The 18,495-nt window shown below is 34.6% G+C and overlaps 1 protein-coding gene across 2 annotated transcripts in view; it reads right to left on the bottom strand.

The window, feature by feature from the left end:
• Positions 1-8,276, bottom strand: part of Nep2 (M13 family metallopeptidase neprilysin 2) — a 34,707-nt gene extending 26,431 nt beyond the window's left edge. The window contains exon 1 of one of the 2 annotated variants that reach the window (XM_076134604.1): positions 8,191-8,276. Coding sequence is in view for 1 of the 2 variants with exons in the window: in XM_076134603.1 (XP_075990718.1) it covers positions 7,909-7,913 (5 nt within the window). In the remaining variant the exon portion in view is untranslated. Of the gene's footprint in view, positions 1-7,908 lie in introns of both variants that reach the window. The other variant, XM_076134603.1, reaches the window with a different exon arrangement.
• Between the last annotated feature and the right edge of the window lie 10,219 nt (positions 8,277-18,495).

Consider the following 18,495-nt stretch of genomic DNA (forward strand, 5'->3'; position numbering starts at 1 on the left):
GGGCAATTACTCTAGAAATGCTCTACTATGTCGTTGTAAAAACAGCCGCTGAGAAATTACTATAATGTAGGAACATTTATAAACAAATCTGCGGGAGACAATACTGTGGAAACTGTGTAAACAAGGTGTTTAGTGGACAATTATACGTGCTCCGTGGTAATCTAATGTGTGTTAGCTAAAGTTCTTATCACCCAGACGTCATCAGGTTACGTCGTAAAAAATAAATAGAAACTGTCAATACGAGAGTAGTTTGTAGTTGTAGCGGGCGATAAGATCGCGATTTCGCTGCATCCAGTACTAGTCGCTGTAGTCTGTACTACATGAACTAGTGATGACGACGAGGTAACTTTATAACTTTCCCGTCGCTATTTGATTGTAACATATCAATATCAGATAGACCGAGAACTTTTGCACCGACGGAAAAGTTTTGAGCTTCATAACACCCGGATTTAATATGGTAAACTATCCTAGATCCGAAATGTGCGCTGTATCTACATTCGTACAACAACTCATTAAAACTAATTAATTTACAGCATATTTGGACAGTAGATATTACGTTTCATGTTCATGACTGAAATAATTATACGAATAAAATATGTACGAGAAGGAGAGATCTCGCTAAACGTTATGCTTGATTAACTAATGTCACTATGATGAAGGATAATTGCTTAGCGACATATTGTCAGGTGCACACAAGTGAAACTTATAATATAAGAATATTAAATGTACGACAAAAATTGAGCTGTAGAATACTTTGTTCACTAAATATACTCGAAAACGATTATGAATACAATGTACTATAAAGTTATAGTGAAATACATACTACTATATAAAAACTTCGATTTATAACGGATATGTAACATTGTCAAAAGAACAAATGCGTCAAACAAATAATAGGAAATTCCCAAACACAACAATTTTTTGTCGATTCGTCGGTAGATAGTCGTATTTCGTCGAAGTCTTGCCTATATATTAAAAGTCTACTTTGTTAATAATCATGTAGCAGCTATTATAATTCAAGCTAAAAGTAAAGTTAACATTTTCCCAAAAAAATGTAATCAACGCTACCTAATTATCCTTTGGTTTCTACATTACCGACATTTGTATATAAAATATTGTAAAAACTAATATGCTATAAAAAGAAAACGGTTTTAAATGACATTATTTTCGCTGTAAATTACCTAACACGTGTTGAGTTGATCACTATTGTATGGATTGAATTTTAAATCCTCATTGAAATGAAAACCTAGATCGGTCTTATGTATGTCTTGAATCAGAAGTGCGTAAATCAATAGATCATATGTAATATCGTTCAATTGGACCAGATGGCCGCAATCTGAATTGTGAGTGACGTATTCAAACAATCGACCGACCAACAACTACCTTTCGGTAATACTATTGAAGGCATTTAGATTGTTTAGCGAAAGAAAATTGCTTATTGTTTTACCACTTTACTAGTACGTGTTAAATTGTTAAATGTTTCACGTGTAAAGTTGCGGTGAAATTAATTGCATTGTTTTCCAGTTCAAGAACAGCGCAATTAATATCATGAACGTTTAGAAGGAGACTTCTTATAGTAAATCGTTTAGTGCATGACACACCAGGTCGGTTCGTCTGCATGATTTTATTACATCATACAGTTTCTCTTTCCTAAACCCGAGATCGTTACGAGCTCTCTCTTTAGTGGTCTGGTAACACGCAAAACGGCAATAAGATCGAACCTGGGCTTACGTGGATGCAGTGTATGATAGCATTATGCGCCATGCGTAATATAAGTAAGTAAGTATCTAAGTACGTAAGCACCGGCCAGTACTGCGCATCATAACTTGCACTAATAGACCAGACATGTGGCATAATTGTTTATATTAATGGGATTAACGTTTTAATTCAAATCACTATCTATTAAATAGTCGATTAAAGGAAATTATTAATAATATTATGCAAGCCTAAGGTACTATTGCATAGGGTCTAACTGCGACGTGCAACTATAGTTGCATACAAATTCCATGTATTATATTATTTATATTTTACGCATATTCTATAAAGCATGCAGTTACTCGTCTAGGGTTGATTTTGGCCTTAAGGCGTAGCGTAGCTATTATGTGCTTTAAACGGTATAGCAGGAACGTTCGTGGTTGTCGAGAAAAAACCATATAAGCATAATTACGACAAAAGCCTTGTCGTTGTGGTCACAAGGCAAATATTTACAAAAAATGTTAAATTAAATATTCGGTATTGAGGTGGTTCGGAATCAAGATAAAAGTCGCATACATAACCTTAAAATGAATGGAAATTAAGTCAGTGTTTTTATCGGAATATTTCTTAGCTATTGAGGCGTAATGTATAAAAGTTTTGAAGTATTTTGAGGTCAAATAAAAAAGAAATGGGAAATTCGGAATTTATTTCACAAGTTGCGTAGCTAATTCAACTTTATAAAAGTGTAGTAAGTAGGTGCGCAAAGGGAGAGATGGCAGTCGGCTTCGGGCGGCTTCGGGCGGCTCTGGGAGCGCGGTACCCGTGAAAACAACAAGTCGCCCGCCCCCAGGACCCCCGCTAATTCACTGCTCCTCGTCGTTATGTCCATACAAACGTCCTATACATCTCTGAAACGCGTACAGCGTATAATGCATTCCGAAGGTGATGCTTTATAGGACACGGATGCTTTTACTACCGGCGTCAAATTTACGATGCCGGGATGGATTACTACTCTCTGAAAATATTGACATTTTACGAGATATTAGTCCAAGTTAGCGATGACGAAGACGATTTAAGAGATACATGTAGTCATTTATTATTCATATATACAAGGACGCGTTTTACTCTCCTCAAGTGGCGAAATATAATAAACGTCAATAATATTTTATAGCTATCGGTGCCAACATCGCATCTAATTTTGCCTTGAGATTATTATTATTCAATTGTTGATATTTGAAAGCTTCGTAGCATTCAAATATCTACAATGGAAGCTACGAACTGCGTAGGGTTACAATAAAATTGTAATAAACGGTTACCATTTAACACGTGTTAGGCAACTGGACTAATTATTGTTGAATAATAGCTATAGTGGAAAACAGGAAACGCACTATAGTTTCCCGCGAACATTTAACAAGAATATTCCCCACATGAATATTTATTCAGGTAAGGAATGCTTAATGTAATTTCGGTCTGCTACTGTCAAATTATCACTTTGCAGTATGCAAGCATTCTGCTTTAAATAATTAATATGCTTCCTTTAGATTGTTCATCTTTGATATAAAAGCCTATGATTTATTTAAAATTTTAAAGTTCACGTGACCGGTGCGATCGCTTACATTGCGTATAACTTTAAAATTCCAAACTTCGATATGAAAAATGCCAAGAGCTAAGATATTTGTAAAATATTTTATCATAATATTACATAACGAGATAGTTTCGAGGTTACATGATGGACCTTCTTTTTAGGGTTCCTTGGTTCTCAATTTTGTTTCAACATTTCGGTTTGTATGTCAAAGGTATTTTACGCAGATTGTTGGTAGATAGTAAATAATTAAACTCCGCGCTATTGTGAATATATTTACATACGAAAATATATAATTCCTACAATTATATAAAATAACATCTACATATTCAACGATTATGTTTTTTATTCGCGCTCTTTCGCGGGTTATTGTAAACAGCTCTTTGGCTTCGAAAAACATTGGACTGGGTTTTTAATTATTATTTCGGTATAACGAACAGTAGTTTTAAGGTCTACAAATAGGTCAATGACCACATATTGTGTGCTGTTTTCATGAATAATCAGATGGTTTTCATATGAACGTTTAGTTAATATAACGGAACCACTGCCTTCCCCTTATTTTCACACGCACTCAGAGTCTGTTTTTTTTTAATATTCAAGTTCATGCTTCTAAGAGTTCTTAATTAAATAAAAGAGCGTACATTTTTCTTTTTGATGTTTAATTAACACATTTCTAAAGCTTTTTTAAACTGATAAATTATGGATAACTGCGTTGCATCTTTGTTAGAGAATAAAAATGTTTCTTTTCAAGCGTCTATGCCCGCATAGACTTTTTTGTAGCCTAGATAGATATTTCCTCAAAATATATACCTATTTTATTTACTAACGTACCGAATTTTATGAGAATTGTCTTATACATTATGGTGCGAAATTAAATAGACAGTTACTTTTGAATTTATACTATTATCAGGAAATACAAATTTAACACCGTTGGTCTCTTTTGGTTTTCCTCGACTGTGTTGGTTTAATGTAACCAATATTATATAAACATATCATGTAATATATTTTTGGTTCCTTATTACTACGTTTGTCATTATGGTCGGATTATTAACAAATTAAAGCGCCAGAAATGAATTAAATTTATATTTTTTAACAATTATGTAGTATGTTATTCAAAGACTGTAAGTAATCACCGAAGAATCGGTACAAAAAGTTTCAATAATAATATAAATAACATTTTATAAGTAGTATTACTAGTATTACTTGTGTGTTATTTGATATCAAGCTAATATTCGACATTATTATACCTCATAACCGAAACTTGAGTTAGCCAGTCGAACTTCCTTCATAGGTCAAGCCTGAACATTACAAAGTGAACTAACTTCATCAGATAGGTAAGGCTAAGTCGACGGATTTACATTGTATGCACAACTATCTCTTAGACGGGGCTCCGAACCACTTTTGACTGTGAGACTCTGTTAAGAACCAATAGTTAGCCAGCGAGTCGCTATCGACTTCGGTTGGCTATCGGCTGATCTATCGGCTGGCAACAAAATCATATCTTTCAAAAAACTTGTAAAGGATTTACCTATGTCACCAAGATTCTTTGCTCCTACCATATTAATTTATTTTAATCCATAGATTGTTGCTAAGTCGCAGTTCTTTGATATTCTCCTTATTTAAAGCGCGATTCTGTGCAATCAGTCCCATTGAGTATCGTGAGTTTGCCATTTATAACATACTGAAAAAATAGTTAATAGGCGCCGATCACAGTCTGTCACAAAATATATCGATAGGTAGCCAGCTATCCATAGTCGATAGTGGTAGAGAACTGCGCTACTGAAGCTATAGTATGTAAACTATGTAAAGCTTAAGAGAAAAAATATTATATTGTATTCAAACATCCAGTATTGTACAAGCGATAACTATCTATCTTTAGTTTGTAATCGCGCACAGTATATTGAACTTGTCACAGAAATAAGTCGGTTTATATTACCATAATAAAGTGACCGCTATTGTAACAGTACCTGTGTGAATCATAATATTATTTAATGAAATTGTATGTGCAGACAATTAGACTCGTCGCCCCACTAATAAAACATTATCATACTAATTAATACACTGATATACTTGTCAAGCTGTTATATTTGCTATAAAATAACCGTATAATAATATATTATGTTATTTATGTAACGTTGCTTGATAAAAAAGGATAGATTTAATATTAAATCATAAAGTTAGTTGTGAAAGGCATATAGAACAGATTATCATAATTTTAATCACTGTAATAGTTAGGTCAACGACCTATGTACTAACAACCTTCATTATACGCAGTAGCAACAAACTAATTAAAATATAATCAAAATAAATATTAGGCTACTGTGCAAGAATTGCTAAATGTAATCGTCTAAACTTACTTAATACGAAATATTACTGCTTCTAATTGTGTCTTAAATCTAGACTCGACTCTACATCAATATGTGAATTTTTTTTACAAGAATGTGGCAATTATAATCACTAATCAATTTGCTATCTACTTGAAAAAAGAAAGATTTAACAACGAAAATATTATGAAGTATAACCAAACCTTCAAACAGTCTACACGCAGGCACAGCTAAAGGCGACACATTCGTATCTCAAGTTGGTAATCATACTACTGAAGTGGGATCTCGCGCTAAACTCAGTTACGCTTTGAATGAACTCGTCAGATCAGTTAACCGTATTTAAGACGGCTTAACCCACAAGGCTTAGCACTAATAGAGTGCTGTCTGAGTCTTACTGTTCTACCAGTTGATGCCAAAACAACGCTGCGAGAATTACAGAGCCCGCTTCAGACTTAAGTGCATAATACAGTTATGAGTGTTCCCGTCACTCACTGTCCGAACTCTCGTAAAACAATCATACATATTAATTTCCAGTTTTACCTACTACCTCACAATGACGCCCACCCACACAGCGCTCATGAAAGCAATTTCTACGTGTTCAATTCACTAATGATCTGCCAAAAATCATATCGATTTGCGGGTATTTAAATTATTAATCGGTTAAGCACCTCCCTACGTACTTTTAAATTTATGTATGTATAATATTGTAGATAGGTACTCAAAATGAATCGATGTTACAACAATTTAACACTATAGTCCAATGTTCGAATACCGTGAAGGACGATATATAATTGTCCATTTAATGATTAAAATATTAATGTGCGGATATGCCTTGTTGCTGTAATGTCCACGATGCTCTTATTAACATTCATATTTTGTAATCTGCGTGTTAATGACGAGCGAATAACTGGAATTACGGATAAAAGCTTCGTGATGTGAAAAACACAGAAAATTTAAATACGAACAAAAAGTAAAGTCTACAATATCTGACAATGGAGAGTAACTCGTTGTTCATAAAATGTTTTAAATATTCACTTATCCATTCTCTGACCAAAATAATGAAATTAAATTCTGTTCGGACAACGATTTATTTTTAAAAACCTGAAAGAGGATGAATAAATAGATAGTGAATTTGCGAATAAAATCTCAAATCGAAAAAATCGCACCGTTTATAAATATTCTCATAACTATTAAAACAAGTAATACGTAAACAAAAGTATCGTAAAACAATCCAAAACCATAATGGGTTCACGCGTTCATTAAAACTTTAATCGTAAATTAATAATAAATATGTACTTTCCATTTTAATAACAACAGTTTCAATTAAAATAAACTGAAATGAACTAACGGAGAACAATTCGTTTTTGTAGATAGCCTACCCACTTTTAAAACCCATTGAACCAACTCGATTGATATTGCAAATTATTTTGGTTGGAAAAGCTATTATATTATTAAAACTTCGCGTGTAAAAGTTACCGTGGTGCAAAATAAAAAAATAATAAAACAATAATTATGACAAGTCACAAAACTACAGCTGACGCGAAAGATGAAAAACTAAATATAAGATATTTTATTGTCACCATGCATTAAATAAAGAACTGTGGGTATCACCTCAAATTAATACCTATCTATAAAACAAGCATACCAGAATAATATTTTAATAAATTTGCATCGTATTTGATTACATTTCTTTGGTCATTTCACTTGTGTAAAGTTGATAACCTTCCTGGAATTCAAAATTCTGAACACCAAAGAAAAATAATTAGTTATTGGACTTTTCAAGTGAATCTATTGTTTCACTTGACGAGTATTTTTAACTTCACGGTCTGAATTATATCAGTTAAGTATATAAGAGAAACGTCACAATGCTGTATTGTATCATGAATTATTACAAGTAACACATATTGTCATTCTATATATCCATTTTGTCACAAAATAATACAATGAAATATGGAAGAAATCTATCAAGTAACCACAAAACACTTGTTGCGGAACAGTAACAAGAACGTTTACTTATTAGTTATTTGATTTCATACACATTGTCACATCGGCTTATCAAAATTTACGTTCACCAATTGTTTTCTTGTGAAGACGTAACACTAGCAACATTAATTGATGAATTTAAGTGGTTTTAAACTCGTCTATTTTGTAACTATCCGTTCACGGAGGCACCGGAGCAATTATACGATTAATTTGAGGTGTTGTTATAAATGAAATAAAATCGCATATCGCAAAGCACAAACACAACATGAGCGACAAAACTAGGAGACGAAGAAGGTATTTAGAAGTATTTAGTGTGAGACTCACCTCATTGAACCGGGTTAACGTTGTTGTGTTGTGGTTGCGATAAGTTACGCGGGCTGCATGCGGCGACGACGGCAATGTTAGTTAGGAGCGTGGGCGCGAGCGCGGCCGTTGCGAGCGACGGACAGACGAAGAGTCGCGGCCGGCGGCGTGAGCGTATGCCCTCCGTGTCGTGAGTGTTGTGACTGCGCGTCAGCCAGGAACACCACCGCTAATTAGGAAGGCGCTTTACGGCTCGCGTCTTCGACGAGTACTCGGTTTAGGAGGTCGTTTACGGGCGCTCACCTGAGTCGTCGTGAGATCTGTGCTCGAGTCGGCCGCTGCTGCGCTGTCGACCGCGGTGCGACTGAGTCGCGCGCCCACCACACATTCACTTTATATATTACCCCTTCTCAGAGGACTCGCTAATATTTTTCTTTTCTGTGAAATACCTGCGGGTCCTGGATACCGTTGACCCGTGACGACCACGCCATGCGCAGCGCCATCCGGGTGCTAAAACATTGTCTTCGAATTCACAGGTCAAGTTCTCTCACCGTGCTAAATAAGTTTTGTACCTATTGTACTGTGGAAAAGAATACACGTACTATTTGTAAATACTGCGGTTAGTGTCTATAAATTAATTATTTATTCAAGGGCTATTCAGACAAGTTAAGGTAAAACAAACTAAGTAAGTAAGTTATTTCCTCGACGGGCTGAGCAGAATCCCAAACCGTGTTAACATAACTCTTCACAAAGGTATACTCGATGCATAATTTAAATGTGATCTGTTGTAGGCTGAGTGTGGAACTTTTTTGCTTATCCTCCTCTTACTAAAAATATTCAAATCTACGAGTCCTCGATACGACATAACTACACGTTTCTTTGAAATACATATATTTGTTACAGATATGTGCCGAAATCAACAAAAATGCATATTTACTGGTAAATATGCGAAGTTTCGAAACGGGGAATATTTTATCGTGTTGCTAGTTAGTGAGAGTTTTTCTGAAATTCCATAATTTATTTTGTAAACAGATGGAACGAAGGTTCGCATTGAGTGGTTGTCCGATGACGCATGTGGTGCATACAAGGGTTTTTGTGGTCGCCCCTCGACGTCCCCGCGACTGCCATTGAACTGAACGTTGCAGGTTCGATTTTCAAACAGAAAAATATGTTATATACTTAAAATACGTAGTTTATGGTATGGTTGTACATTCCAGTTATGATTTCATTATACAAACGTGTCTTTAAGTTATAAATAAGGCTTCCCAGGCTGATCTTAACTGCTCAATAACTACCAAATAGTATAATGCTTGAACTTAAGCATTTACTACGATAGAAGCAATTTATTTTACTACATTATACTTAACAGATTTTAGTAAAAACCTATTTCACTAAAATTTATTATATTCGCAATATTATGCAGCTTGTAAAATTTTGGTAGCAGCAATATTATCAGATAACTTGAATTCTTCCTCAATTCAATATTGAGCAGTGACATCCAAATATCTTTAAAAACGTTCATGTCACCGGCTTTTATTTATGATGTAAGCCCTTGTTCGCTGCACATTCACCTTGAGATGCATTATATAAGGATTTAATATCACATGTGTTCGTGCAAGCATTTTAAAATATAATAATAATGCTTTCCTTTAACTTTGTTATTAAATAACTGGCTTCTCACAGCGGCTTTGTCCGTCTGAAAAGACATCAAAGATATGAGATTCTTTGTATTAAAGGTATCCTTCGTTAGATGGGTTGTTAATTATCTGTAGTGCAATTCTCTACTACTGTCGACTATCGACAACCGTCTAGCTATAGAGAAATTTTTCGTTTTTGTATTAAAATCTGATCAGCGCCTCTAGCCGGCGTCATACTTAGCAGGAACAATTTTCAGTCCATTTTAAGTGTCAGACTCTCGATACTCGGTAAACCAAATAACATCAAAATTAGCTCAGTATTTTGAGAGCGATTATTTAACAAAAAAATATCAAGATTTTCACACTTATAATATACCAGTCTACATGTACGATAAGGCATAGATTCGAAGATTTACTTAACAAAGGGGACCTAAAATGTGTAGCACAAAAGTGCGGTTTCCTACCACTATTGGCTATCGACAACCGAGCAGCTATTGAAGAATTGTGTATGAAAAACCGATCGGCACTCATAGCGTATACCGCAAAAACTATTTTTGCTGCAGTAAAATTAAATAGTGCTTCAAAATATAAGTATTTGTGTGATAGTACCCAATATATCGCTACAGCCGAAACTATACCTTGATAAGTGTTATTATTAACTATTGTTTTCAGTCCCGTTAGTAAATAAGAACACGATGACGCCCCTATCATCAAAAATGTTATAAAGCAGTATCGCAGTATCTCATTAGCACTCCAAGTGACTATTTGCAACTCGCAAATTACGGAAAATCAGCGTTTAGTTAAGCTTTATAAATGTCTTCATTTCCATAAACAATTTTGTGAAACAAGGCCATTAGGGGGATTTTTACTACGGGCCACCTTAATTCTTCTTAATAAGCACTTTACAGGGTATACAATTATTCCTCCGAATATAAATTTATAATAAATGCTTTCTCATGTTTATCACGAAAAGTAACATTATAGTACAAAATTTTTTAAATACGATTTGAAAAATCAAAATCCGTTTCTTAGTTCAAAGCCTATTTCGACGTTTTCGACAGTCTCCATACATCATGTGTCAAAAACGTCAAAATTTTTCTTCGTCTAAAGTCTGTGTTTGGAAAAGTTAGCCCCAAGTATTTTAAAACAATACGAGTTCTATTCGACGTCTCCAAAATTAGTAAAACAGATTTCTCACAAAATATTTTCGTTTACAAATAAATTTGCCAATGAGAGAGGCAAATATCAATACGTATCAGGTTTCAATAACTCAATTAAATAGAACTGTTTCGGTTTCGGAGTATCAAAAGATATCTGTTACTAAAATTGGATAACACTGCTTGAATGAAATTAAATTTGAAATCAGTACGCAATAAGTAAAATAAATGAGATAAGTTATATTAACTCTAACACATTTCAAATACTGTAACAGAATATCTATTACACTATGTTGTGTAAACCCTTCGTGTAGTTGAATAATGAGTACGGCGCTCGTAGTACAATGGTACCTACGTTCATAGAAATCTACTTTTATTACGAAAGTACGTAAACTTTGTTAGCATGCAGAGGCAATCTCTGGAACAAATCTGATTCTAAAAAATCTTTTAGTAATAAAAGGCATTGCTGAAAAAGGAGAACGTTTGTTTCTGGAATCGTCTGACATTCCCTGAAAAATCATTTCTTGCAGTACTAAATAAAAGTTGGCTTAATTGATAACCTGTAAAAGTATTTGTTGTTTGTTCTGAGAGCAATCAAAGAAAGAAATAAAAAAACGGATTAGCAAACCATGTTTACTATTAAGAGAGCGAGATATAATCCAAACACGTGATTTATATAAAATAAACGAATTTAAAACTTGAGAACTGTTTACAAATATGGACATTGGTCTGGCCTAGAATGGTAGGAATCTGTAGCATTGAGTTAGTTTATATTTATATTTGTTTAAGACTCCGAGAAGCGGAGTGAAAGTGTTCGTATTACTCGTCACATACGTTTGCCAGCTGAATTGACATAGTGTGGTGAGAATCCAATTAAATGTCGCCTTCGCACTTGTTGTCCAATCTCAGAATCATTCAGACCTACTAAACCAGATATCTCTATTGTAGTTTTATTCCTTACGTGGCAGTTGTTCGGCTTATTATAACATTTCTGTTACATAATATGTGTCTTTTTTTCTTTTGTGGTTTGTGATCAAAATAAAGACTACACACAGACTGTTTACGAGGATCTTGTAAGTGTAAAGATTTTTGAAGCCTCTTGAGATAGTTGTTAAAATATTTAAAGCAGTAAGTTGAAGTAAACAGCTGCTATGTTGTACCATGGAGGTAGATAGGTCTTCACTGTGGTCCAAAGTACCATTGCTATGTAAATACCAATTATGATTGTCGTCATTAAAATACACCATAATCATGGTTATTGATGGTAGTTTTTCTAAGAAATCTTAGTAAAGAAGGAAATAGGTGAGGTGAGGAAAAAGGAGTTCTCTTAATCTTTGTGACGTCGCGTTAGAATTGGAAACGTGTATCCGTTTTGTGATTGGGTATTAAGCAACGCCCACGCCGACTAAGATGTCGGAAATGGGATGCAAGGATGCAACCGTTATCGGAATAATATTGCGCACAACACTTTCTACTGCTGCTGTATTGCTGTTGATACAATTTAATATTTCAATCGAATCCTTTCGTATTTCCTCCTTGTTTATTTTCAACTATGGCTCCGGCGCCGAGATATTGATAAATATCTGATGCTTTTCTGCCATATTTTTAAGAAAAAATAGACCATTGTCCGTGTACCATTTTCGTTACTCCATTTTTTTCATATTACAGATACTGGCAAATGTGTTCTAGCAAAATTAACATTTGTCTAGTACCACAAGTCCAGCTTCAGGTTCGGTTTTATATAGGTATGTACAACCACTGCATGCGATTTTTTACGTGCCCTCCGAGCACAAAGACGTTTAGCTGAAGTACCCTGGCACGTACTGTACCTTGTCTAATTAAACCGGTTGTCGAGCTTAGATTAATCATAAATGTATAACTAAAATATTATTTCCTATTATTTTATAATTTTCCCGTCAAATCATTTTAGAGTCATATTTCTAAGTAATGCCAAATATCCTTGACATTTACTAAAAACACGTAAATCCACAATTTATTTCATGTGACTGTTACCTTTGATTTCTAAAATAATTATTGATCTATGTTTTCGTGTGTTTGAGGTCCATCGTGAGAGAACACAAGAATTACTGACTCAATTACCAGTGGGCTTATCACCTATCTCAGTTGACAATTAGTGTACGTCAAATTGACGGTCACTATTCAGTACATTGCTGCTTTGACAAACGTGTTAATTACTATATTCTACGGGAGAAAACAATGTACAGAAATGGCTTTCAAATAGTTGTCGACTGAGATACGTGATAGCTACTCAGGACCGAAGCAACGTCACTAGCCCTTGATACAAGACACCAAAGAATATTGGCTTCCACCAAAACTAATAGTCACTCGTGCACTAAAGTTTGGTATTTAAGGGCACAAATAGATAAAAATCTAAATATTTCAACAAGTTAGTTTCAAGTCACGGTACCTCGTTGAATCAATAACCCCATAACTCATAACATGCATCTGCAATTTAATAGAAACGACTCCACATCTTAGTTCTGTTACTCACTGTAGCGAAGACAATTGCATGTGACACACAGCTCCTTCACACTGCACTTGCGTTTTACAAGCGTTGACGTTTTATCGACGTTTTTCCAGCGTGGTGACTGCCAGGATAGCTGGTTACTACTTGGCTTTGTCATCATTCCGATATACTTATAGAAAGTTGCCGTACTAACAGCATAGTAAAGAGCCTTAGATAATGGTCAAGGTTCGCGGCTGGCGCAGGTATAAAAAACCAAAATTTTACAAATGATTGTTTCGCAGGCTTATCCAGCCGATGGTGATTGATACAGTTACTTTAATTTAGATTTAAGAAGTATTAATAATTTATAATTGAGATAAAACTTATTCTACACTTTTGAACCAATTGCTATAATACTACGATATTGCGATGCCCTGATAAACCAATCATAAATAACAAAACTATAAATACAATTAGACTTTCCTCGTTTAATAATAATACTAACACCCAACTATTTATATACAAATATGTATCTACCTACGCAGTTACTGAAATATCTGAAAATTGCTATATACGTTTCAGAGTTCCACATTCTATTTTAGCAGCCGGAAATGGTCGAGAATTACTAAAATCCTACAGATGCCATGCCGTTCATAGGTATTTTGTGTTTATTATCTACACTAGAGCCTGCCTGCGACTCTGGCCTTGTGAAAAACCTCTCCATACTTATCTTGGGAATACCAGGATAAAAATTAGCATATTATGCGTCATTATAGGTCTTCAGCTACCTACGTACCAAATTTCATCGTAATCGGTTTTTAGTATTTGCGAAAGAGTAACAAACATCCATACATACTTACTCACAAACTTTCGCATTTTTAACAAGCAGGGTTAGTTTGGGGGCTTTTGGACATAACACAAACATGTAAGTCTCATCATACCATTAACACTATCAACTATGATCTATACCTACTTCGTATTCATATTAACCTAACATACATACCTTAAAAAGTTATAAAAATCAAGCAAAAAATCAAGGCAAATTGTAACTACGTCATTCAAAAAAGCAATTTATTATTGCAATGACGTAGACACGTGCATTTTCCTCTTCCAAATTGAAGATGACTTAGTGAAGACGTATTAAGGATTTAAGGCTGATGACGTCAGAAGTAAGTATATAATGTAAATAACCGTGACGTCATGTGACGTATCATTGAGTCACGATTGGCCATTTATGTAAAGAAATACATGTCCTATATTTTAAAATTATCTACCATACAGACTTTAAAGGAAGGGACATAAACCCCAAAGAAAAGCAATCATAAGGAATATGTGCTACTGTTTATACTTCAAAGTAATTTTACAATCACTGCGTTTTGTTTGTTGACCAATAGTAGAAATTGAATTGATATTTTTATATAAAAAGGATGATTGAAAATGCGACAGTGTAGAGCGCAATTCTGTATAATCCGTACTGTCGAGTATCGAAAATTTGACATTTAGAATGTACTGCCAAAGTTGTTCCTACGACGCCTGTTAGATGCGCTGATCAGATTTTCATACAAAATTTCTCGATGACAAGCCGGTAGTCGTTAGCAGTAAAGAATCGAGCCAATAGAATGTCATCATTATTTCTAAAATTGAGTGTACGAGGGATCCCAAAAGCTTTCGATCCAAAATCATAAAAATCTACTTAGTTTTGTGGTCTGTATACCTAAGGTTTATTCGGCAATTTCTCTTTATATAACCGCATGCTATTAACATGTTGTTATTTAACTCAGTGTGTCACGTTTACTCTAGATTTTTAATTACTTTCTATGTAAAAAATTAGTTTAGATTGATTTATTCGTACGGTCATTTCAATATACATGAATGTGTTTCTCAATATCAAACATTTTAAATGTTTTATTGTTTTTATAGACGGCTATTCTAGCTAAATTGAAAATGTAAAATGTAAATGGTCAAAGTATAATCATTAAACAAGAATTAATCAAATGCATGTTATAATTCCACTATTGCGAACTGAAATAAACGATTAGATGAGCCTCAAAGGCTAGTTTGAATATCAGGATTAAGAATTTAAGATATAATGATTTATTAACTAGGCATTTCTATCAATATTTATATCATTTAACGGCTAGTGGTCAACCTAGTGGCAACGTTGTTCAAGCCGCTAAAAAGACCTTTTAATATGTCCTACCGACTGTTATCATAATTGAAAACGACCGGGAACAATTTTTAACGTATTTCCCGAAGCACGAAAGGCACAGTTTAAACAATAATATTATTAATAATTCCATAGCCTTTACAAGCAACAGGTGCCGTTAAAAACGACAAGGATTATATCCATTAGAACAGCAAAAAAATTGCACTAAAACCACTTTAACCTTCCCTATTTCGTTTCGCTGCAGTGACGCGCACTGGACCAGCTCGATCAGGTTGACTGAACAACAGTTTACACACGACAACTAAACTAGAAAACTGTATAAAACACTTTAGGCTTAGTTCATATTTTGCTTCACAAAGTTCAAATGACGATCGCTCCAGCTGCTACTCAATTAATCAGCTAACTATAGTCCGACAACTGCATAGATTAGAGGGCCTTGAAACCATACAAGATTTAGAATTTACATAGTCTTTCACCTGCAGACTTATGCAGCTTTTCAGTTTGTTACGTCTACCTTTTTGTACTGAAACTTATGCCTCAATTATTTTTTTTATTAGCCTGTACTGTCCCATTCTTGGCCATAGGTCTCCAAAATCCTTCAACGGTTTCTGTCATTGGTCAATCTTAATTATACTATAGATAAATGCATTCTTAGGCTCTCTACTAAGTTGTTGGAGTACAGTTCAAATAGTTAATTACGAGACCGATTCAATCAATCGACTGCTGATTCAACAGCACTTCGGTGAATTTTCCTCGACTGCCGCCACGTTTTGATTAGCTATCTTGTTATAAGACGCCCTACTGTTGCCTCGCTAATCATATAAGTATATAAATAACCAAAAGAAACAGTAGCGCGATTCTTTACCACCTATCGGCTGGCTATCACAAAATGTTGTATGACAATCGATTCAGCGCCTCTAGTGGGCGTTGTAGAAACTATTTTGTCAGCACATTTTAAATGTCAAACTCTCGATACTCGATGGTTCCAATTTTAAAGAATCGTGCTACAGGTTAACGAACGGTTTTCTTACATCTGCGGAGGTCAAAAAACTTGTTCAAAGACAACAAAAGCTGTTCTTCCGGTTCGTTCAGTAGCTCCTAATTGAATATTACAGGGACCGTTACATATACTCTATGTCCCAAACTCGATACCACTAGACAAACATATGGAGGAGAAAAGTTTTAAAACTTTTTAGTAAGGTGAGATAAAATACTTACTGCCTTATTAATAACCGTCATGTTAAAACTGTAATCAGTGTGATAAAGACAAAACACTATAGATTACTATTAAAGTGTTTTGTCTTTATCACTCATATATACAATTTTAAAATAAAAAAAGTGACAAAATACTGTATAACTAATCAGCTTATACGACGCGTATTAGTAAGGCACTTAGCATTTATTGTTTTCCAGTGAACTATGACCAAACATTGTATCAGTTGGCGTTTTCAATAAACTACCTCCAGTAATCTGAATAATTAATCCCTCTAATAAATAAAAGTGTTTGTTGCAATCCCATACAGAAACGGCTGTAAGTAATTAGTTATAGCGTAATCACTTAGCTATGCAATAATGTGCAAGGACTCACGAGAGTCTCTTGATACCAAGTTGTTATTGAACTAATGTGCCACGTGCTACATACCCCTAAGGGCCGATATTTCCATCGCCAGATAAATTTATTCCGACACGTTTGTGTTCTGACATATAATGTAGAAAAAACTGGCAAATAGACTTATTTATTAGTCGAATGCAGATATGAGTAAGGCAGCGGGAAAATAATATCAAAAGTACAAATATCATTAACGGGTATGAACTAAACTATTAATGATTATCAAATACTAGCTGACCCGCGCAACTTCGCTTGCGTCACATAAGAGAGAATGGGTCAACATTTTCCCCGTTTTTTAATCACTTTTTATTGCTACTCTGCTCCTATTGGTCGTAGCGTAATGATATGTAGCCTATATCCTTCATCGATAAATGGACTATCTAACACTGAAAGAATTTTTCAAATCGGACCAGTAGTTCCTGAGATTAGCGCGTTCAAACAAACAAACAAACAAACAAACTCTTCAGCTTTATAATATTAGTATAGATTATACAAACTTATCAGTAGCGCGATTCTGTACAACTGTCGACGATCGACAACCGGCTAGCTATCGAGAAATTTTATATGTAGATCTCATCAACGCCTTTAGCGGGCACCGTAGGAGCTATTTTGCAGTATATCCTAAATGTCAATCGCTCGATACTCGATACTACGGATTGTTGAGAATCGCGCGACAGTTCTATTTTCAGCTTTCGCTTCTGCCACATTACTTTTCGATAGAAGTTGCAGATGTTAATTTATCTGGTCAAGCAAGCCACTAATGCGTCTGTCTATTAATTAATATGTAAATAAACAACATCAGCATATAATATAGAGCGTGCCTCGATAATGATCCTTGATTTATGGTTATAATGTGACTCCGTCTACCTATAAACACGGTTCAGTTCCGGTTTTAGAAAGTGTATTTATTTTTTAAAACAACCTTATTTTTGTATATTTATAAAATAAACAAGTTGAAACGCAAAAGTAATAATGAAAGTTAATATAACCTGTTTTACAAATATCAGAGCAAAATAAATGTAGATTTTTAAATCTACTTAATTATTTTTTAGGTTATTTTTATAATTCTTAAGTGACAGCCGAGTGGTATAAACACGTGAGATAATAAAAGCACGTTTAAGTATTCGCCTCCCACGCATATGGCTCAAAACCTGAAGGCCTACTGTTTCTTTGACCCGTAGTTTTACTACAATTTTTATGTTTGATAACTATGTTGGGTCTGTATTCCCGTCAATTACATTTTTTGTTAAAGATTTAGATGACACACAAACTTATTCGAACTACGCTTGGTAATAAACTAAATCATGGTATGAATAATAATATAATCCATGATTGTGTAGTTCCGTTTTATGGAGTTATAGAAGGCCTCCCGAGATACACCATTCCGTCACTTTTCCAAGTTGTTGTGGTTATTAGAAAATACTATCACTTGCTAAAGCATTGAAAGGAAACCGTGGAAGCTATCTAAGGAGTTCAAGGATTAGGTACAAAGTCCTTGGTCCGCTCTTGCCCGGCTTGGTGGAATCAAAGCCTAAAATTCTCTCTATCAGCATGAGTCCCATTCGCGGCTG

The sequence above is a fragment of the Anticarsia gemmatalis genome, chromosome Z (assembly GCF_050436995.1).
Source record: "Anticarsia gemmatalis isolate Benzon Research Colony breed Stoneville strain chromosome Z, ilAntGemm2 primary, whole genome shotgun sequence".
NCBI classification, from domain to species: Eukaryota; Metazoa; Arthropoda; class Insecta; order Lepidoptera; family Erebidae; genus Anticarsia; species Anticarsia gemmatalis.